Source organism: Lissotriton helveticus, chromosome 5_1 (genome assembly GCF_964261635.1).
Source record: "Lissotriton helveticus chromosome 5_1, aLisHel1.1, whole genome shotgun sequence".
NCBI classification, from domain to species: Eukaryota; Metazoa; Chordata; class Amphibia; order Caudata; family Salamandridae; genus Lissotriton; species Lissotriton helveticus.
In genome coordinates, this window is record NC_136065.1 from 2,051,058,272 (window position 1) to 2,051,082,529 (window position 24,258).

The 24,258-nt window shown below is 45.6% G+C and overlaps 1 protein-coding gene across 1 annotated transcript in view; it reads right to left on the minus strand.

The window, feature by feature from the left end:
• The window catches only part of C2 (complement C2), a 658,041-nt gene that overhangs the window by 346,088 nt on the left and 287,695 nt on the right, over positions 1–24,258 (minus strand). Inside the window, exon 8 of the mRNA XM_078645909.1 lies at positions 22,563–22,706. Coding sequence (XP_078502035.1) covers positions 22,563–22,706 — 144 coding nt within the window. The remainder of the gene's footprint in view (positions 1–22,562; positions 22,707–24,258) is intronic.

Sequence of the window (24,258 nt, forward strand, 5' to 3'; positions counted from 1 at the left end):
TAGTGAAATGGCATAGAGCGTAGTGATGTAGAGGGGTGTACAGTGGAGTGGAGTGGAGTGGAGTGGCGTAGAGTGAAGAGTTGTGGAGTAGCATGGAACACCATAGAGCGGAGTGGCATAGAGTGGAATAGCATTGAGTGGAGTGGCGTACAGTAGTGTAGCATAGAGTGGAGTGGAGTAAAGTCAAACAGTGTAGAGTGGAGCAGCATAAAATAGAATAGAGTAGAGTGCAGTTGCGTGGAGTGGAGTAACATAGAGTGGAGTGGTGTAGAGTGTAATGACATTGAGTGGACAGGAGTAACATACAGAGAAATAGCATACACTGGAGTGGCATAGAGTTCAGTGTCGTAGGGTGGAATTGCGTACAGTGGAGTGGCGTTGAGTGAAATAGCATAGAGTGGTGAGGCGTAGAGTGGAATAGTGTAGAGTGCAGTGGCACAGAGTGTAGTGACATAGAGTAGAGTGGAGTGGTGCAGTGTATAGAATGGAATAACGTACAGTTTAATGGAGTAGTGTGGAATAGTGTAGAGTAGAGTGGCATAGCGTTGAGTGGTGTACAGTAGAATGGCGTGGAGTCGTGTAGAGTGTGTTGGCTTACACAGTAATAGCATAGAGTGGAGTGGTGTGTTGAAGAGTGGAGTGGTGTAGAGTGGCTTAGAGGGGAGTGGCATGTCGTAGAGTGGAGTGCTGTGTCGTAGATTGGAGTGCCGTGGAGTCTCTAGAGAGGAGTGGACTGTCGTAGAGTGGAGTAGCGTGTTATACAGTGGAGTTGAGTAGCGCATAGTGTTGTTAAGTGTAGTTTAGACAGACCTAAAGAGAAAATGTTGGAACGGACGTAGATGTACCTTTGCAGGAATATAGATTATGAGGTGTAAAGGGTCAATTTTGGGAGTAGATCTAAATTATGCAGTAGTGCTAAACTTATAAGGCACAAGAAGTTAGTGATATATTGTTCCGTGGTATATCGTGGTACATTCACAGTATACAGCTGTACATGCCGATGACAAATCAGTATATAATTGGCTAATGACCGCATTTACAAAAATTAAAAGGCAACCATGTTGTTTAAACCACACTTAGGGCCTGATTTGTATACTGTCGGATAGGGTACTACGTCGCAACATCAACGTCTTCCTGCCAATATAGGGGTCTGCCCACCAAATTTAATTCTGGGTGGACTATAAGTAAAACAATTGTAAGTCTCCCCCCACCATGGGTGAAGCCTCCCATGGCGAGGGGAGCATTACTTGTTTTCTTTTTTAAAAGAAAATTCAGTTTCGGAAAGTAAAAATACTATTTGGTGTAGGGCTGAGTCTTTCCAGTGTAGACCTTCAGCAAAACAGTAAAATACATTGACAGAAACTACTGTGACGGGGGCTACTGTCAATGCCTTTATAGATGGTCACCTGCAAGACAGTCATTTATCATTTAAGTGGCCAGCCTTTCCAACATGGGGATGGAGCAGTTTACTTTGTCCTTGTGGCACACCCACTGGTGTCCACCTTTATCTAAAATCAGGCCATTAGTCTGCATTCTGGCTTTTAAGTAGAAATTTAGGGGTCGATTAGGATGTAGGGTGGATCACCACATCCTGCATGGCGGGGCCGATCCGCCCTACATTCTTCCCCACCCGCCACTTATTTCCCCTGCCATATTAGTATGGCGGGGGGACCCCGGCGGACGGAAAGACCGTCCGCCGGTTTCGGTCGACAGGGCGGAAAAGGGGCTATATATGGTGGCGTTGTCTGCTAGACACCGCCATCCATATTAGCATGAGTAGCGGAGCAAGACTTTCCATGACGGAGACCCCGCCATGGAAAGCCATGCAGAGTCTGCTTTCGGGGCCCGTTGCGGGCCCCAAGGGTATTGAGGATTTGGGGGTGCACATCTATGGTACCCCCCTGCATTGTCATGGACATGGTGGCAGGCACCTTGTGGTGCCTGTCACCTTGTGCATGACATTACACACAGTGGATTCCCATGCTGGGAATGGAGGATGCCACAGCCACGGTGGCGGTGACACTAATTACAGGTGCGGGACCGCCGCAACACTGGCGGCCGGTCCCAGCACCGCTAGGGTGGCGAATCGGTCCCATAGTGTACTACTGTATTATAAGTGCATGTGAAGAACTGAACATTTCAGGTAAATCTCTAAAGGCAGGAGAAACTAGTTTTATTACTTTTTTTTAAATGTATTTATGGAGTACTGCACTAGTACCATAAAAGTACTGCATTAAAAGAATTACATAGCGTCGCCGTCGGATCCTGCTTCCTCCTTCCTGCTAGCTGCACGTTGTTGTGAGAAAACAGCCTAAGTTTTCTCACAACGACGTGGATAGCTGCCTCCGCCACTGCCATTACACATTACAACGCATGCATTGTAAAAGCGCATGCGATGTAATGGTATGCATGGTTTTACCACGCGTTGTAACATCGCATGCGTTGTAATGCATGCGATGTAAAAGCAATGCGTAGTAAAACCCGCGTTGTAATGGCTGATCCCCGCTCCACAGTACTCCTTAATTGAAAGAAAAAAATACGTAACTCATAAAGAATACACTGCAGTATGTTGTATTTGTGAAATGTAGTGTAGTGTAGTGTATTTTAAGTTTTTTTACAAATGTAATTGAAAAATGTGTTTTTAAGTACTGCCATACTTTGTAAACTTAAAAATATATATAACGTAATAAAACTTATTTTACCTTCCTTTATACACTTACCTAAAGTGCTGCAAGCCTTCCTACGTTCTCATTAAAAAGCAGTATCGAATATCGGAAAAAAATATATAGAATGCAAAAATATTGACTCATTATACTTAAACAGGTAAATATAAAAATATAGAAAAAAATATCGATGTATGAAATATAGTTGTACAAAATATCGATTTTCATATACATAAACTAAAATAATAAATATTAAATAATAAAATTAATAAAATTAATGTAAACAAAATAAATAATACACATTTTAACAAATATAACAAATAAACTTAATTAAAAAAGTAAAACACACATACCTAATTATTTAAATATATATACATATGTATATATTTACTTTAAAACAATTAATAAACTATTAATTTTAATTATTTGTATATATATTCCAATACCATAAAATCTAATACAAAAAGTATTTTATTATAAATCAATACATTAAACTATTTGAAAATCTTTTAACTTAAATTTCCCATTCCAGTGAGTGCAACAGTGGGGAAGGGGCGGATAGCATAAAGGAAAAAAATTCTATTACCACCCCAGTCAGTGCAACAGTATGAAAAGTGTTGGATAGCAGAGGGGTAAAAATTACTTTTCCCACTCCATTCAGTGCAACAGTAGGGAAAGTGTTGGATTGCAGAGGGGTAAAAGTTACTATTTCCTCTACAGTCAATTAAAAATTAAAAACAAACGAAATATCAACAAAAAATATTTGACAAAACAAAAGAACTGAAAACAATATATATATATATATGTAAAAAATTAAAATACAAATATATTTAATATTTTTAAAAAGTAAAAATAAATACATAATATAATATAATGTTAAATACTTATCACGGGGGCGTGGCTAACGAGCCAAACATGGCGGACGGAGATTGCTAAAGCTCCGGTGCCGCCGGGAGCAAAACGATCCTGCGTGCCGTTTCCGGGGGTAGCCCCGTGCCATCGAGGACTGGATCCTGCTCCTTAGGTGCCCTGCCCGCCTCGACGGAGTATTCCCGGTGTTAGGAGACGCGGGAGCCGAGCAGGCCGACGAGAAGGAGTGCGGCCTGGTCCCGCGCTGAGAGCCGGGGGCTCGGGTGCGGCCAGTGCCCGAGACGCGGGGCCGCCGCCAGCCAAGCCACTGATGGACTACGCGGCCTTAACGGCCTGAGAGATGACCTTGCTGCTGCTGTGCTAGGGGGTGAGTGCGTGTCTTCTGCGCCCCCCCCCCTACGGCGGCCACCGACGACACACGTTGAGACACCTGGGGGAGCTGCGCTGGTGTGTGCGAAGCTACTCTGACTGCGGGGCACCGGCCCTGCGCGGCGCTGAAGACCCGGAGGGAGGCCAGGGGGACTGTCATCACGAGAGGCGGGCGCGGGGGCGCCGAGAACGGCACCACATCGACCCTATCTGCCTTCCGCCTGATCTCTCCTCTTCCCCTGGGGCCGCCACAATCGTTGGAGGGTCGGAACGGAGCTACACGACTGGCGTCGCCGAGACAGGGGGCGCACTGCTGGACCTGCCGCCATTACACCGAGTGTGAGGGGAGGCCTGGACGAGAGGGATTGGTCGGCCTGGACCTGCGCCAGCGGGGGCTGGGGTGACGGCCGACTAGCGCCGAGAGGAGTGGAGAAGTGGGGATAGACCCCCCCCCCCTTACGGGCGAGAAGAGGCCCGCCACTTTCTCTGCTGTGACGAGATCCTCTTTGGCCCACATGCCCGCTGGCCCCCTGCCACCTACGCAGTGAGGGACGAACGCGACTGCGGCCTGCGTCTCCACGTCCAGCGGTCCCATACTGACGAACTCGGTGCAGCTGTCCGTCTGCTGTGATCTGGAGAGGCTGGGGGACGGGACGGACGCCCGAGAAGACGTGTCCTGAATGGTGGTTGGGATCTGCCCTGCAATACTCACCATGGGGCGCAGAGGCGCGAAGGCGACAGAGGGCCAGGACGGAACTGCGACGGGACCTCTCCCTGATGCGACTATGGATGGCTCTGCACCCCTGGTACTGACTTCTACTCCCGCGGAGGTCCACCAGGGCGACAAACTGGACCTGATCCTTAAAGAAATTAGAGACTCTAGGGCTGCGATAGAGGCGCAAATGGGCACCCTCACCACTAACCTCTCCCTTCTTAAAGCCGACCATGCCAAACTATCGGACAAAGTCAAAGACCAGGGAATGGTGCTGACGGACCTTGCCCCTACGGTGGCGGAACATACGGACTCCATCCAACAAATTCAACACCAGGTACAAACTCTTATAGACAGAGTGGAGGATGCGGAAGGGCGCAATAGACGCAACAACATACGCGTCATTGGCCTTCCGGAACGCTGTGAGGGGCCTCACGCAACGGACTTTATGGAGCACTGGTTTCGAGATAATGTTGCTGCAGAAGGACTGTCCCCGTATTTCTGTGTGGAGAGAGCTCATAGGATCCCTACGGGTCAGCCAAGCCCGGGCAGGGCACCACGTCCCTTGATTGTACGGATCCTCAACTATCGGGACAGGGACACACTGCTTCGACAAGCCCGGCTGAAATCTGTTATAGAATACGAGAACAAACGCATATCCCTCTACCCGGATTACACTAATTTAGTGCAGAAACAGAGATCTTCCTACTACGAGGTTAAAAAGAAACTCCAAAAAGCCAAACTTCGATACGCTCTGTTGTTTCCTGCACGACTCAAAGTGATCCACGATAATAAAACCCACTTCTTCGATAGCCCCACGGATGCGGAAGAATGGCTGGAGGTGATGGACTTTGAGAAGGACCTGGACCCGACTCAGGGCTCGACGGCGAGCGGGACTGCGGACGGAACGGAGAGTGCGAAGAGTGGACCCAGGGCGCGTAGAGTGGAACCGAAGAGACGTGGGCCTCCTGTCCACGAACAGAAAAAAGGGCAAGACGACGCTGTTGCAGTGGCGGGCTCCTTCAGAGAAGACCGAGGGCAAGTAAATACGGACACTGAGGATAGCACTATACATTCGGACTCAGAAAACAGTATGGTGCTGTTCCCGACTGTGACGCCCAGAGCGGCGGATGAACTCCTAGACACTGCCCTGGAATAAGGACTGGCGCTGATATGATCTGTACCGTCAAGTCAAACTGGTATCCTTTTTCTTTATTGTCACCTGGCTGCACGACCGAGGGGTGGGGAGGGAGCAGACTCTATGGACAAAGTGTGCAAATGTGTGTATGCATTACCTGTTAGCTTCTGAGGTGACATATCCTTGTCTACTGTATGCGATCCCAGGCATGCGGCCTGTGTACGACCCACACTCTACCCAGTCCGGGTCTAAGCCTCTGACTATGCGGGGATACAGGGCCCCCCCCCCCTAAGTGGCGGACAATGGCAGTGATTGGTTGACAGATATCCCTCCCGGCGGCGCCGTTGAGCAGACGGCACAGACTGGCATGGTCCATCGGATATGGCTCAAGCCTAGTAGACCCCCCAAGAGCGTATGCACTGTTAAATGTTTGCTTTTGTTTTACAGTTTCATGTTCGGCACAGCAAAGTTCCGAGGCTGTGCCTCCAGAGTTGGGGTTTGGGATAGGGAGGGAACCGTCTCCGGGCTGATTAGGCCGAGGGCCATAAAGCACTGCATTCTGTTGTCCCCTTGGACGCCTGTATTTGGGTATGGCTGAAGAGAGAGGGAAGTATAGCCTGGTTACGTGGAGTGTGAGGGGGCTGGGGGCGATACAGAAAACGACATAGAGTACACGCCTTCTTGATTCGCCAGAGAGCGCATATTGTATTCCTCCAGGAATCCCACTTGACACAGCCTGAGGTGCACACTTTACGGAAAAAATGGAGGGGAGCTGTGCTTTCCACAACATACTCTGCCTTTTCCAGGGGAGCCACGATATGGATACGTTATGGGGTCCCCTTCGTGGAGCTAGAGAGGAAAACAGATGATCAAGGGCGTTACCTTTTGGTAAGGGGCACATTAGACGGTATACTGGTAGTCCTGGGCTGTATTTATGCCCCTAACTACGACCAGGACGGACTCCTTTTGACGGTTGGTAGGGCCCTGGCAGGCTGGGCGGACACCCCGTGGATTCTGGGGGGAGACTGGAACATGGTCCTAGATGCAGGCCTAGATAGATCACACCCTCCCCTTCAGGCGGCGGGAGTTCATAAAATGTCGGACTCGTTTAGCACATGGCTTCAGGGTTGGGGATTAAATGATGTGTGGCGCACACTGTACCCGAAACTTAAAGAATATTCGTACTACTCCCCACTACATAAACTACACACCCGCCTGGACAGATTCGCTTGCACCAACTCCCTAACGACACAATGTGTATCAGCAGCGTACCTTGCCAAAACGTTCTCGGACCATAGACCATTAACGCTAGATCTGCAGTGGGGCAGGATTCCCTCACCGATACCCACCTGGAGGCTCAACCCCTCATTACTTGAGGATGGCCCGTTCCGTACCCACCTAGAGGACACGCTAACTGGCTACTTTAGGGAAAACTGGGACTCTGCGTCCTCGAACCTGGTAGTGTGGGATGCCATGAAGGCTGTGGTGAGGGGGGCTGCGATAAGCCGACTGGTAGGCGCCAGGCAGGAGGTTCATGACAAACTCTGTACGGTGGAGAACCGTTTGAAAGAGCTAGAGACTGCGGTGGGAACGGACCCGGATCGCAGAGATGACCTACAACTGTGTAATGTTGAGCATGCGGAACTCCTAGAAACCTTACGGGTTATTGACTATAGGGAATATTTGAGGTGACAGCAGGCGGAGGCGGACAGATCGGGGGCACTGCTGGCTCGTCTGATCAGGGACACCCATGAGACCCCAGTGATTACGAGCGTCCGGGACGACACGGGCAGACAGGTAAACACGCAGTTGGGGATCAACTCTGTGTTCAGGACTCATCTGGAGAGGTTGTATGCCCCACCCCCTAATAATAACCGAGATGCCATGGTGGATTTCCTGGATGAGTTGGTACTCCCAACCCTGCCTCGGGAGATCCAGACGGCCCTCGCCGAACCCATATCGCAACAGGAAATTAAAACGGCCATCCACACCTTAAATCGGGGCAAGACTCTGGGTATGGATGGTCTGCCCGGGGAGTTTTATCAAACTTACTCCGATACGCTGGTGCCGATCCTGGAAAAAATATATAACACTGCTTATGAGGTCGGCCATCTGCCGGCCTCGACTATGCAGGCCTTGGTCATTTCCATCCCGAAACCTGGCAGAGACGCTCTGGATGTGGGTAATTAGAGGCCTCTGTCTATGCTCCCTTCGGAGTATAAAATCCTTAGCAAGGCCATCGCCATGAGAATCCAAGCCCACCTTCCTGGCCTGATTCACACTGATCAATGTGGTTTCCTCCCGGAGAGAAGCACTTCCCAGAACACGAGACGACTGCACGCCCTGATGTCCACCACCCCCCCGGAGTTCCCGAGAGCTGGCTGCATAACCCTTGACCTACGTCAAGCGTTTGACTCACTGGCATGGGACTTCATGTTCGAAACCTTACACCGTTTCGGCTTCCCGGATGCCCTGATAAAATGGATTTGTCTATTGTACACGCATCCAACGGCTAGGGCGCGTACCGGCAGACATACTTCAGACAGTTATGACGTGCACAGGGGCACTCGACAGGGATGCCCACTGTCACCGCTGTTGTTCGTGCTCACATTAGAACCCCTGGCGATTGGACTCCGGGCTAGAGCAGCGGAGGCGGGCATTCTGGTTGGAGATACTCATAACCTGCTCTCCATATACGCGGACGACATACTACTGTTCCTCCGAGATCTACGGGGTGACCACACACATCTAGCGACGGTCTTCACTCAATTCGAAAGAATCTCTGGCTTGGCGGTGAACCCCCGAAAATCACTGGGTTTCTTTTTCAGAGACGGTCAACAGTCCACTCCAATACAATTTGGCGCTCACGAGATCCAGGTGGCTCCAACTACTTTTAAATACCTTGGTATTAACGTGTACCGGAACCCTGAAGACCAGATTGAGGGCAATGTGCGGAGAGCGATCAACGGCCTCCGGGGTAGCGTGACCTTCTGGGCGTCCCTGCCCCTATCTGTAATGGGCCGGGTGGCAATTTCGAAGATGGTCCTTCTTCCTCGCATACTGTACTACTTTGTGAATTTGCCCGTCCTCCTCCCACAACACATATTCACTACACTGAACTCGCTGCTAATTAACTTAATTTGGGGATCGGGTAGACAGCGAGTGAGTCTCAAGAAGTTACAGTTGTCCACCAGACATGGAGGCCTGGGGGTACCGGACCTGCAAAGCTACTACTATGCTAGCCAACTTCAGTGGCTGACGAGATGGGTGGCGGGCAGACACCTCCACGAGATCACATTCACGGCAGCCAAACTGGCGTGTGGGGACCTCCATTCCCTACTGCTGCCTACGGCCCGGATTCCCAGAGAATGTCACCCCCTACTGCTCGTGGCACTGAAGTGTTGGCGGAATGCGCTACAGTACACGGCAGGAACTCCTCCCTATGCAGACAACATCCCCCTACTCGGCCTCCCGACTCCACAGGGGACTCTGTCCAGACGTAGATTACGACCCTGGACGGATGCTGGGGTAGACAGGGTGGGAGACTTATTTGGAGATGACACCCTATTGGATCATGCTACCTTCGCACAATCCACAGGGGCCCCGCAACGACTTTACTTGCTGTACGCCTCGGTGACCCACTATGTTAGACGCACCTGGGCTCCACAACGCACTAAGCCGGACCAACACGAACTGGTCCATCTTCTCCACTACATGGGGACGGGCGGACACTTAGTGAAGTGGCTCTATGTGGGTATCAGGGAACACGCAGCTTTGCCCCTCACCGCACTCAGGGAGGCTTGGACCACAGACACAGGGGAGGAGATCACAGACGGCGACTGGAAGACCATCCTTGGTCACCCTAGGAGAGTGTCCAGGAACGTCAAGTTCAAATTTATACAAGCCATGGTTTTGCACAGGGCATATCTCACTCCCCAGAGACTACATAGGATGTTTCCTAACACCCCCACAACTGCCCTAGGTGTCGGGAGGATGATGCCAATATTATTCACATGCTTTGGACATGCCCGAGAATACGTAATTACTGGGTGACAATTAGGAATACACTGTTCACTATAACTGTTCTACAGATCCCTGAGGGTGCCTTGCCCTGCCTGATAGGCAACAGGAAGAGACCCAAGGCCTGTAAGGCACAATTGAAATTTATAGACTTGGCTCTCTTGCTGGCACTCCGCACCCTCACCATGAGATGGAAGTCACCTAGACCCCCAGATGTAGAGGTATGGAGGTCTGACATGTTGAAGTGGGGAAAGGCAGAGGCTGCGGAGCTACGCAGGGAGGAACAGAAGGGCCACCGTAAATACCCCATTGCACAGGACTGGGACCGTATGTTACTAGAACTGGAGGACGATAACCCAGAACTGTGACTGACACATATTGTTTGACAGCATGCTTGGGGTGAGGAGTGTATATGTACGGAACTACCGAGCCTGCTTGCACCGGTAACCACGCCTATCCAATGTAATGTTCATTCACACAGGCTTAAATCTGGTATATCCACCTTATGGACGTTGTACACGGGGACTGCCAGGAGACGGGAAGAGGGAGGGGGGAGGTGGGAGGGAGGGGATTTGTTGAGGCAATACAGTATACTACGGATGCGGAATATAAGATGTATTACAGTGTTTTTGGGACTGTTACGAAGCTGGTTAAATAAATGGATAGTAGGAATGATATGCCACAGTTAAGTTAAAGAAAATGGAAAAGACTGACACTATGTACGATGATAACATGTGTATTGTAATACCTGATACAGTCATGAATAAAGAGTTTAAAAAAAAAAATACTTATCACAAATACCTACAAATATTATATTAAATAAAATATGGAAATATTTTCCAAACAAAGAAATATTTTTAGTTACAAATATAAACAAAAACATTATTACATACATTTATCTTATTTACATCCTACCCAATATAACACCACACAATTCACAACCAACATCTAAATGAAAAATAAAATGTATTTCCATCATTAACATAATTATTTAGCAATTAAAAAAATGTTATTCATTAAAAGACATATTAAAACACATAACAAATAATTAACTTCCAATCCTTTACCCCTATAAACAACACAACCCACATCTAAAAGTAATTACACAATTCTCATATTTAATATTTAATTAATGAAATATTAATTAACAACTAATTATTAATTAATTACAAATAAATTACTTCCCACCTTTACAACTATGTACCCCACAACCTGCACCTTAAACTAATTACACAATTTCAATATTTAATTTTCAATTAATTAATGAATCCACAACTAATTATTAATTAATTTAAAAAAATACTTCCTACCCTTTATCCCTATAAACCCCACAACAAGCACCTAAAATTAAACAATTTAAACATTTAGGGGCCCATTAGGATGTCGGGCGGATTGCCCCCACCAGGCTGGCAGTGACTACCGCCAGCCTGGCGGGGGCAATCCGCCCGACATCTGCATTCGAATTCCCCCCCGCCATATTAGTATGGCCGGGCGGACCTCGGCGGACGGAAAGACCGTCCGCCGCTTTTCCGCCCCGGTCGCCTTGCGGCCGGGACGGAAAAGGATTAATAGGGTGGCGGTGTCTATTAGACACCGCCAGCCATATTACAATGGGCTTAGGGAGATGTCTTTCCGTGGCGGCAGGCATGCGGTCTTCACTCTGGTGGCCCCCTGCGGGCCCCAAGAGTGAAGGAGAGGTGGGGGGCAGCGCCATCCTAATGGACCCCTTAATTTTCAATGAATTAATTAATCATAATTAACAACTAATTAATAACTAAAAAAAATTACTTCCCACCTTATCCCCTTATAAACCTCACAACCCGCAGCTAAAACTAAGTACACTATTTAATTTAATTTTCAATGAATTAATATTAATTAACAACTAATTATTAATGAATAAAAAATAAATTACTTCCCACCCTATGCCCCTATAACCCCACAACCCACAGCTAAAATTATTTACACTATTTCCATATTAAGTTTCAATTAATTAATTAATGTTAATTAACAACAAATTAATAATTAATGAAAATAAATTACTTCCCACAGTTAAAACTATTAAATATCGATTAAATAAATATGAATAAATAAAAACTACCATTAATTTATCATAATTAAATTAGTTCCCACCCTATTTTCCTATAAACCCACAACCCGCTACGGAACAAACAAATGCAAAATGTAATTAAAATAAAATTGATAACTACTAAAAATGTAACACATTTATTAAAAACATAAACAAAACTTATACAAAGAAAGACATCACATACATTTAAAATATATACTAAAATACATAACACTAATTCAAAAATCTATATTTTAAACAACTATATTTTTCAAACGATAATATTGGCTTCTATATATTTAAAAATGATATTTCAAACCTTAAAGTCTCTATTCTTAACCACGATATTCTTGCTGTCAATATTTCCCACTGGCGATATTAAGGACTCGATATTCCTGTACTTCGATAATTCCAACATTGGGGCCTATTAGGATGTCGGGTGCCTGCCATGCTGTGCATGGAAGTGCACAGCATGCCTTCCTGCCACTGTGGCGGGCGTTGCTGAGTGCACCGCCCGCCACAATGGTAAGAATGCAGGATGCGCCCGTCACTGTGGCGAGTGCATCCTAATGCTGCCCACGGGACCCTCGCCCTTATGGCGGGCGGTCCCTTTCACCGACAGTTTGCCCGCCCGCCATCCCAATGGACCCCTCAATATTTTGTCTGCACACCCCATGTCAAGTAACACAGCATGTATTATTTGTAAATCACCCCTGCAGCAGGCCTGATGCAGGGAGCATAGTATTGCATGTTAAGGCAAACCTGCATGAGCAGATATGCCCCTGTGCTGGTCAGTTCCATTACAACAAGGACATGTAACCAGGTAAGCCATTTTAAGACATGTTCTGGTGAAAACTAGTTCCCCAGCTACATGATGACTTCACTGAAGATAGGGATGTTTGGTATCAAATATCTCATATTAATACACCATAGCTGATACCAGGGTTGGATGTATTAATGCATGCACCCAGAGGGCACCTTAGAGGTCCCTCCTGAAACCCTACAGCCCCTGGTGTTTTGGCTGACTGGGTTCTGCCAGCATGCCATCAGAGACGAGTGTCTGAACCCCAAAGGTGAGAGCCTTGGCTTTTCTCTCAGGAGGTCAGAAAAAAAGCCTGGTGTTTATACTCTCTCCCACAGGCTGACCTGCTGATCAGCATTCCAAGGCAGTGGAGCTTTAGAAAGCTACCATCTTTGAATTGTGAGTCTGGCTCCGCTCACAGGAGAGGAAGTTGATCCCTTTGTTAAGAGCCCTTTGGTACCTGGACAGGTGGAAAAATTAGCTAGTCAGGTAGGCGCGCCACCCCCAGTCTAGTACCACCCCTAAGGTGGCCTAATCTGAAGTAGACACAACTTTTCAGAGGTGGCCATCTTTGTGATGGCACACTTAGGAACTCTGGGACAGGGTTATTCCCACTTCTCACAGGAACTGATCATATAGGGGGCATAGTGACCCTAAGGATCAGTAGCCCACTGGTTACTATCCTACACTGCCCTAACAGCCCTAAAGTCAATATTTAGAAGAGCACCTGGCACCATAAAATCAGATCCTGACAACCTTAAAGAACAAGACAGACATGGAGTCACAACTGCAAGAACATAAGACCCAGCAACTGACCTGGTGCCAACCTTGCTAGCCTGCTTGCTGACCTCGACAACTGCACTAAAATATGACTTGTCCTGCTGCTGATGAGTCCCCAAAGCCCAGGAAACCTGCCAGGTCTTCACCCAGGAAGCAAGACCACCCAAGAAGTAGAGGACCTGCATCGGACATCACCTGCAGCCTCTGCACAAAGGCCCCCTCTAACGTGACTGCTCAACGGTAAAAAACACAAGACACCTAAGGACACCTCTGCAGCCCCTGGGCCATTGAAAAAAGATGACTAAAGGTGTCCCTACATCCTAAGCATCATGAGGCCTATGCCCCCCTGTTGGTTCAGCCTGACTGGCCCCCTAGTCAAAACCTTCAGCATCTTTACACTGCGACTGATCCCCATAGAGTAAAATTAGGCACCTGGTTCTGTTTTGCACCCGGCCGTCCTAGTGCCACTGGTGGTCTTCTACTGGTGCTGCCTTGAACCTTGCCCATCACCTACTCTAACTTCTGGAGACTGGTACCGTGAGTCGCTGTACTGCACCAAAATGTCACAATTGCTTTTCCTCCCATAGCTTCTAAAAATTTAACTAGTGTTGACTTTCTGAACTCTAAAGCATTTCTCTTGAAAAACGTACTTACCTGAATGGATTGATTTTGGTCCCTAAACATATATAAAGATACCTGTTATTCTGATAAAATGGTGGGATCTCCTTATTGAGTGATGTGTATTATTGACTATTAAATGTATTTGAAGATGTCTTGCATTCCTCTCTGATAAGCCTATGGCTGCTCGACCACACTACCCCCTAGAAGAGCACCTTCGGATTGCTAGAGGAAGCCCCTGTCCACTCATAAGGGATCCCTGGCCTCTTTGCACTATACATCCCATTTTGATATGTCATATGAAGAGCCAGCTTCCTTCATCTCTTTTCCTGGCAAAGTTTTTAAGCATGTGCCATCAAGCCCTAATGGGCTTAATGAGGCTCGGGGAGAGGGCCACTTTAAAAAACATATGGCCCTGTGGGGGGTTTGCCACAAGGCCTGGCCTGCGATTGGCGTGGCGGGGAGTTGGCTTTAAGTACGGTAATAAAATATTACTTTACGTTAAAAAAAACAGGCAATTCATTGGAAAAACCAAGGTTAAAGTAACGTTATAGTTCAGTGTGATATAAAGATCTGTTTTTCTTTTTGAAAACAAACCTTAGGAATTCACTGAAAAAAAAGAAAGATTAAAGTAATGTTACAGTTAGGTGAAATAAGTCAGTGTCAACATTAATGTTTTGAACGAAAACAAAACACAGAAATTCACCAGTTCTAGCTAACTATAGCTTGCGCCCTCAAAAAGCAACGCATTTGCCCTCACATATTACATCACTCATAACATATTCTATGACATCATTTATGACATCACTAATGCCATAAAATTGTATCACTGATGACATCATCCAATGAGTGTGTTAGTTTGATTGCTAGTTTAAATAGTGGCGCGAAACTACCACACTACTTCCACATTTTTCTCATGTTGCTGGCAGCCCCGTGGGGGGATGACTCCCACGAAAAAGAGATGGACCAAGTGAAAAAAAAGCTCCCTGGGCCAATCAAGGTGCGCTTACTATAAAATGGAGCTCCCGCTGACTCTCGTCGACCCAACGGTCTAGATATACAAATATTTTGAAACCTTAATTTGTCAAAATCTACTGAATGGATTTACACCAAATCACAATCAGCACAATCTGCATACCAACATCTAGCTACCCACAAACTTTAGTGTAATTCAGTTCAGCAGTTTTTGCTGCAGCCCTTCTTAAAGAAGTCTATGGAAAATGCATGGGGACTTTGCATTTTGAGGCCTCTCTTTTTTCTCATTCGCTGCTTGACGGATCACCCTGGAACTTTCTATACACATATTAGTCACAAAGTAGCACCTTTGTGGAAAGTTTCGTGGAGGTTTGTCAAATGGTGTCAAAGTTATTAGCAACACAAAAAACAATTTCCTATGGAACAGCTGACCTAACCATAATTACTCCGTGGCAACCGCCACTGGGTAATATATAGCTGTGTGTGTATACTCACACACATAAATATATACATAATATATATAAAACCACAAAACTACATATTAAAGCTCCACAATTAAATGGGACACATTGTAAAGGTCAATACATAGGGGGTCATTAGGATTAGGACTAAGTCCGCCCGCCATCCTATCGGGACTAGGGACCGCCCGCCATAAGGGCGGGGGTCCCGTGGGTGCTCTCTGCACCGCCCGCCACAATGCTATAAATTCTTGTATGCATTTGCATACACAATGCGGCAGGCACCGCGCAGTGCCTACCGCATTGTATATGCAAATGCAGGGGGGTACCACAGGTAACCCTTGTGTGCACCCCCCACCCCTCCTTCACTTTGGGGACCCGCAGGGGGCCCCCAAAGTGAAGACCACATGCCTTTCCGTGGCGGCATCGCCGCCACGGAAAGGCATCTGTTTCACCCCATCATAATATGGTTGGCGGTGTCTGACAGACACCGCCACCATATTATTCCTTTTCCGCCCCGGCCGCAAGGTGACCGGGGCGGAAAAGCGGCAGACAGTCTTTCAGTCCGCCGCGGTCCCCCCTGCCATACTAATATGGCGGGGGGAATTCCGGAATGGATGTCGGGCGGATTGCCTCCGCCAGGCCGGCGGTGGCTACCGCCAGCCTGGCGGAGGCAATCCGCCCGACATCGTAATGGGCCCCATAGTACTACATGCATGTTAAAGGCTTGCATGGTTAATGTCATGTATTGTAAAGTCACACATTCTACTGTAGGAATATATGTGTGTGTATTAGGGGAAACATCATTTACAACGAAGGCGTTACTACGCGTGACGTTTACTACGAGGCACTTACCACGCAAACGTCTTTCCCACGCGTATGCCTTCCACGATCGTCTTTACCACGAAAAAAACGTTCCGGTCAACAATCCTACATTCTGCGTGTACGTAAAAATAAAAGTCCATTTTTTATTTTGATAGGTGTTTTCACGCATAAATTAAATACGATATATGTAGTAAAGGGATGGGAGGATATTAAAAAAAAGGGGGGGGGGGCTGGGGGGGGTCTCCCCCCCTCAAAATAAATTAAATTAAAAATTAATAAAAAAGGGGGGCTGGGGGGTCTCCCCCCCAAAATAACAAAAAATCAAATTAAGTAATCTACATTAAAAAACAAGTAAGAAAGATAACTGAATGTGTAAATAAAATGTGTATTACTAATTAACATATGATATTCTTTGACGAGATATTCAGCCATCTTGCTTGAGGGTCAGTGAAAGTGAAAAAAGACCAACAATGTCACTAATGAAGACATATTTTTTACCTATCTGTTTCATTATGTTTATTTCAGTGTTTTTTTCGGCATAATCGACGCAGGATAAATACTAACGTATTTATGCGTGGTACAATGCTGCGTTCTATTATTCTGCGTGGTAAAGACTCTAGCGATGTAAAATACGCGTGGTAAAGCCATGCGTGGTAATTGTAAGCGTGGTATAATCATACATTCGTGTATTAGTACTGTAGTTTTCAATAACCTGGCATTTTGGGCCACATTTATTTTTTAATGCCAGGCATAAATATCTATTAGTTGGAAAAAATACAGATAAAGAGATGTTGTGGTGACTGTGATATCATAACGTCACTTGCATGGTGTTTTTCCATTGTGTGTATATGTATAGAGCAAGAGTATGTAGTATCAGAAGTACAGCTCCAGGTAACAGAGTTTGCAAGTGTATATTGTTTCTAAACAGAGACGTCAGACATGCTGCTAAAAATCACTGCTTCTACTCCATATAGGAGAGGAAAAGTATTTTCCTTTTGTAGACTTAAATACTTACACACAATCATTCAACATTCACCACAAGATTGCACTCCACCACACTGAGGTAGATATGTTTACTGGAGCCCCCAGCTAAAAAGCAATATGCCACCAAATTAGAAATATAACATCATGAATTTTAATTAAAAAAGTTTTTTTTTAATATATATCATATTATAAAAATTCAATTATACACACCGTTTAAAAACAAGACATTTAATAATAAAACAATTCATCTAAGACATTCACTTAAAAACCTATGTACTCAGTAAACAAATATAAGAGAAACAGTAAAGTAAAAGAGGAGAACACAACAAGTCGTAACAGGGAGACCCTATTGCACAGTTGTTAAAGTGCTGTTGCGTAATCTGATCCGACTTTGAACATAGAATTAGTATCCTGGTGAATACAAGATTCAATTTATCCCAGTGATTCCTCGTGTTCGGATCCAGTAAAGCTTAGCATTGACTCATTTCGGTGGATGTTATTACATAAATCCCACCTTCTTCAGGACAACTAGCTAAGGGTTTTTTTTCCACTCCCAAGTAAATTACGAACCTCCTCCTCTGATTATGAAAAAAGAGCCCTTCAACTTCTCTTCAAGCTAGAGCACTACCAAAGGGCTAGCTGAAGGAGGAGGCTCGCAATTTACTTGAATTAGCAAAAAGTGAGGAATGGAAAAAAGCTGAGGATTATCTTTTTTTAAATAATAAGAATCCAAACATTCCAGCATTTTATGGACTCCCCAAAATACATAAAAGTCTTACAAATCCCCCCATGAGACCCATTATGGGCACCATTAATTCATAATTAGAACCCCTAAGTAAATATGCTGAATTCTTCCAAAAACCCCTGGTGCAAGAACAGCAATCTTATATAAAGGACTCAACTCACATGTTTACAAAAATGGAAGGCCTTGCATTTAATAGCCAAACTTAGCATATGGTGACCCTCGATATATAGGCACTATATGCAAACATCCCCCAGCAAGACACCATTGACACGCTTAGAAAGACCCTTGAACAGACAATGTACAAGGGGGTAACAAGGAGTTTATCATAAAATGCTTATCCATGGTGCTCCTAAACTTTCTATTTGAAGAGGACCTTTACCTGCAATTAAAATCATAAGATTACTACCTTGAATAACTGCAGAAGCTAAAATGAGATATACATGATACTCTGCCCATGAGGTTTAGGGTACGTAGGGGAGACGGGCCGAGAATTCTGACAACAGCTATATGAGCACAGGTCAGCTATTAAGACTAGGAAAACACATGCCCCCCTGGTCAACCATTGGATTGAAAAGAATCACAACTTGACAGATTTCAGATGGTTAATCATGGAGAAAATTAAACATCAGAGAAGGGGTGATAACAAAGAGGGCAGAAGAAAACTAAGAGAACAATGGTTTATTATCAAATTCGATACCATTAGACGTGGGCTGAACAGTAGAGAGGATTGGGACCGGAATATTACCATTTAGGTCCTCTCACCCTTGATCTATGCAGGGTTCATTGTATTTATCTCCATCTGTTAAGGTGGAACTGGTAGCTCATTGAGTTATGCTGTCTTTAATAAGCCTTCTTGAAACATCATAGAGATACCCTGTATGTAAGAATAATCCTAGAGAGTTGCAGAGTATCTGAACTCTATAGGATTAGATTATTAATTCGAGGAGACCTGGGTTTGGGAATTTATGGCCATCATTACTATTCTATTAGAAATGTATCTCTTTTAAGTTATTATAGTGTTAAAGAGCGGTATCCAAATGCTCCAAGTCATATCGGCCTATTTAAAGATGGTGACCATGAATCTAGATCTATACTCGTCCACGCGCAAAAGGAAAAGCGAAGGAGTTGTATTTCTAGGTAAGGATTTGGCTTTTAATTGCGGGGAGCACGAGCAGCGGTAATCTGTACAAGGGGAGTTGCCGACACAGAGACATAAGGTTAGTAGAGGGGAAGGACGTTATTTTCGGGAGCTACCACATGAGGACTTGGGGTGCTGTCTGAAATGTTGGCCACGGAGTTCGGCAGGTTCAAACTAGTGGGTTATTCCAAAGATTATGAGGCGAGCCTCTGTAAGAGAAAGATCCCCAGATTAAAAGGGATGGTAGCCATCGACAGGAAAACCACATTGGAGATTTTCTTTAAGAAGGTTAGGCGACTTGGCAGTTCAGAACAGGCTGGTCGTTTTTTGGGGCCAGCATATGTAATAGCAAGGGCCCGCGAATCTATGGGGTTGGATAGTCACCTCCATAGTACTAAAGGACTCTGAGCCCTTATATATATAAATACATTTGGATAAATAAGAGATATACATTTGTAGATATTACCCAATGCATAGGAGTAATGCGACTTGGTTACCTGGAAACACACTTAAACAGGAGGAGGGAGGATTATAAACCTCCAGTCAGTGGTATCCTAATAAAACCCTAAGTGAAAGAATTATATTCTTTGGATTACAGTGAACACCTGGTCTAAAAATTTGAAGAGGTCCGATTTTATTTTCAACGAAGGTAAGACACTTAGGGGTTCATTAGGATGTAGAGCGGACCACCACCGCCCGCATGGCGGAGGCGATCCACCCTACATCCTTTCCCACCCGCCACCCATTTCCCCCGCCATATTAGTAAGGCTGGGGTAACGCGGCGGACGGGAAGACCGTCCGCCACTTTTCCGCCCGGTCGACAACTCGACCGGGTGGAAAAGGGTTTACTATGGTGGCGGTGTCTGCTAGACACCGCCATCCGTATCACGATCAAGGCGGGAGGCAGCCTTTCCGTGGTGGCGTTGCTGCCACGGAAAGGCATGCGGATTTTGAAATTGGGGGCCTGTTGCGGGTCCCCAGGAGTTTGGGGGAGTGGGTAGGTCACATGGGGGGTAACTACGGTACCCCCCTGCATGTGCATGCACAACATGCGTATTTAGCATTGCGGCAGGTGATGCTGAAAGCACCGCCTGCTGCAATGTTAAAAATGCAGGATGCGCCAGCCAGTGTGGCTGGTGCATCCAAATCACCCCCACGGGACTGCCACACTTATGGTGGGCAGTCCCTATTCACGTCAGGATGGCGGGCGGACAAAGTCCGCCCGCCATCCTAATGATGCCCTTAATGTGAGACTTTAGGACATATATAGTAACTGAACCCAGGGGATATATATATATTTTTTTTCCATTTAATGAAACCCTGTGCGTCCCTTTCTTCCTTTTTCTCACAATCCCCCTTCTTTTAGGGAAGGTGGTGAGGCTGACAATCCAGTTTATAAATTCACATTACTATGTTAATATTTGGGTGAACACCGCCAACAGTGGTGAATGTCCCATCCTTCATATTCAATTAGTATGCATTTGGGTGAATGGTACTGCCTGGTGTGCATCATGGGTGAACGGGGACGAGGTTGATTAAGAATCTTTAAGATTTAATCAATGGGAGGGTTTAACCACCGAAAGAGATAAAACACCGGTTGGGTGAACATAGTATATATTGTGTCCCCTTTTCTGACTTAACCTGAAGCCAACATGTGGTTTGAGAGGTATAGATGCAAGTTAGTTTAGGGTATGGTATTTTGCTTAAAATATACATAATTGAAAGTTTATATTTGTATTTCTCCCTATTTTTAGATTATTCATACATTTATTATTCCGGTGTGGGAGTGAAAAAAAACCTTATCTAGTTGTACAGAAGAGGGTGAGATTTATTTAATAACATCCACCAAAATGCGCCGATGCTAAGCTTTACTGGATCCTACCACAGGAATCACTGGGATGAATTGAATCTTGTATTCACCAGGATACTAATTTTATGATCAGAGTCGGATCAGATTATGCAACAACACTTAAACTGTTAGGAATTGTGGTCTTCTCCTCTTTTACTTTACTGTTTCTCTTATATTTATTTATTGAGTATATCGGTTTTTATAGTGCATGTCATAGATGAATTACTTCATTATTGGATGTCTTGTTTGTAACCCCTCCGACGCTCATGACGAGCTCAGCTCGTCATGAGCCACGGTTCTTGTGTGCTCATGACGAGACCGTTAGAACGCTCAGGTGCGGGGCTAATTCCCCTGCTGTGCTGGGCGTTCTAAGGAACGGGCGTGGTCATGACGAGCTCAGCTCGTCATGAGCACACGAGAAACATGGCTCATGACGAGCTCCGCTCGTCATGAGCACCGGGGGGCTGTGCGCGACCCCCTCCCCCAAGCACAGCGGGGGAATCGGCCCCGCAGCCAAGGGGTTAAACAATGTGTATCATTTTTTTTATGATATATATAAAAAAAACTTTTTTAATTAAAATTCATGATGTTATATTTCTAACTTGGTGGCATATTGGTTTTTAGCTGGGGGCTCCGGTAAATATATCTACCTCAGTGTGGTGGAGTGCAATCTTGTGGTGAATGTTGAATGATTGTGTGTAAGTATTTTAGTCTGCAAAGGGAAAGATTCTTCCTCTACTGTTGAGTAGTGCCCTGTTCCCTCTGGTTGTGGGGCCACCTCTCTAGTGAAGTCACTCTACTCCATATAGGCCCTGATTTCGATTGTATCATACTGAATATTTGGTATATTGTAAGCAACTTACAGTTTCTACCCTGTAAAACTGCCCCAGTACTGTCCATTAACGAGTGCAATCTTATGGTTTGGGAAATAACCAGAATGGATTGATTTTTCTGGTAATTAAACCACACGGAATCCCTATCTTTGCAGGTTCAGTGCATTCATTTACCACCTGATCTGAGCAGAGGTGAGGGAGGGGGATGTGGACAGCAGGGAAGGGGAGGTAATGTTATTTCATAGCAGTGGGATACATTGCATATGTCATACTGCTATAAAAAAGCAACATAATACTTGGTTGTTGCTGCACCAAAGTCTTGTCATTTCCTGGCTGGTTTTACCTGTCACTCGTCAGGTTCTTCTGCATTTGGTAAACCTAACCAGCAGTAATCTGGTGGATCTAAATTACCACATAAAAGCATGCATTAATTTCGTGGCACGTGGCCTGTAATTAGGCCTATCCTAGGTAACCGCTAGTACTGCAGTTAATGGTCACTTGTGTCTACTATTTAGATTGGTGAGAACCCAGAACTGAATACTGTCAAAGAGCCCTCACAGCCTTGGGATTTCTTTGAGGTCGTAACTTGGATCTGTAAATAAACTTTTGCTCACGGCAAACCCACAACAAAATGGATGCACCAATTTTCAAAATGGCTGATTTAAAAGACTGCACGGCTTGGTCAGACTGAGCCCTCCAGAGGCGGTGCCCTCCTTACCATCTGTCAGCAGCACAATGACATGCCGGATGTCATCCCAGGAGCCCCTCCTGTTCCCTTCTACACGTTCTTTCTGGAGCACCATCATCTCATAAACTGTTTTCAGGGCTAATGGGATGTTGGTTCCTGACTTGCCTTTGTGATCTGGAAGAGGAGAAAACAATTGTTAGTGGTATATAGCAGGCTTTAAATATTTGATGTTTTTACATTTTTTTCATACTAATGCTGACACTGCATTTGCTGCACCTCAGTTCATACGCAGACAATGAACTGGTGGCAGTACATTTTGATTGGTTTTCTGTTACAATTTTCACAGCATGCCCTAGGCATAACTGCACACAGCTTTATGTGATATAACAGAAGTTGTTGGATTTCCAAATTACATGCTTGCGCAATTTTGATTTCTTCAATTAAATTCAAGTTCACCTTCACCATCTAGTGGAGAAGTGTGGCTCAAAGGTGGAGCAGTGTGGCTCAATGGTTAGAGCGGCAGACCCTGATGCAGAGGTCTAGCCCGGGACCAGGGTTCAATTCCCCGCCTCGGTGGGTCTTGGGCTCAAAAATTCCACGGACCTGATAATTCTCGCCTGGGTGCCTATTCCAATCATGGAGTCCCACTCTGCCACTCTGGGCAATAGCTTGCTTAATCCCCACAACGCTAAGGATGCCTGGCCTCCACCTTGGGGGTGCCCAGGAGTGGACACCTCACAGGGAAAGCCAGGATGGGTTCCACAGCGGTATTCGTACAAGCGCCTTCAGACCCTTGCGGGTGAGTAGTGCGCAATACAAGTATCAATTTACATTTTACCATCTACCTACTACTTAGTCACATTACTCTCTCTATCATACATTTCAAGGCTCACTACCATAAGGTGACCGCAAACACCCACATAATGGAGATTGTACAACATCACTATCATCCATTTCATTACTTACGGCCATCGGATGACCATAAACATCTAGATAGTACACCTTTCGCCTGGTCCTTCTCATTACACATCGCCACCAGGTGACCACAGATGTACAGGATTCATTACTAATGACTATCAGATGAGCACAAACACATTATTATTGATAAATTACACCCTTTGCATCATTGTATTCATGACTAATAGCCATCAGTTCAGCACAAATATCAAGAAAATACATACTGGCCATCATATAGTTCTTGACTCATGGCCATCAGCTGACCACAGTCGTAACAGTACATCCACATCGGGCCATCAGCTGATCATCAGGTGACCACAAAAATCTAAATATACACCCTCTCCATCGTCCATTGCATGAGTTATGGCCATTAGGCAACCAATACCTACTAGATACTTACTACAGGGCATAAAGGTGACCTCAAATGTGTAGACCGTTCAACCTCTCCACAAAGCATTGCATGATTTACATCCAGCATGTGAACATAAAATACCCATCAGGTGACCACAAATGTCTAGACCCAGCGCCCTATCCATCGTCCAACGCATGATCTATAGCAATCAAACAACCCCAGCACATCTGGTATTCACAAATGCCTACTCAGTATAGCCTCTCCATCATGCACTGCATTAATTATGGGCAGCATGTGATAAACAGCCCATCAGGTGACGACAAATATCTAGACCTTACACTCTCTCCCTCATCCACTGCATGACTTATGGCAGTTTGGCAACCGCCAGTGCTTTATTTGAGCCGTTGGTTGCTAGGG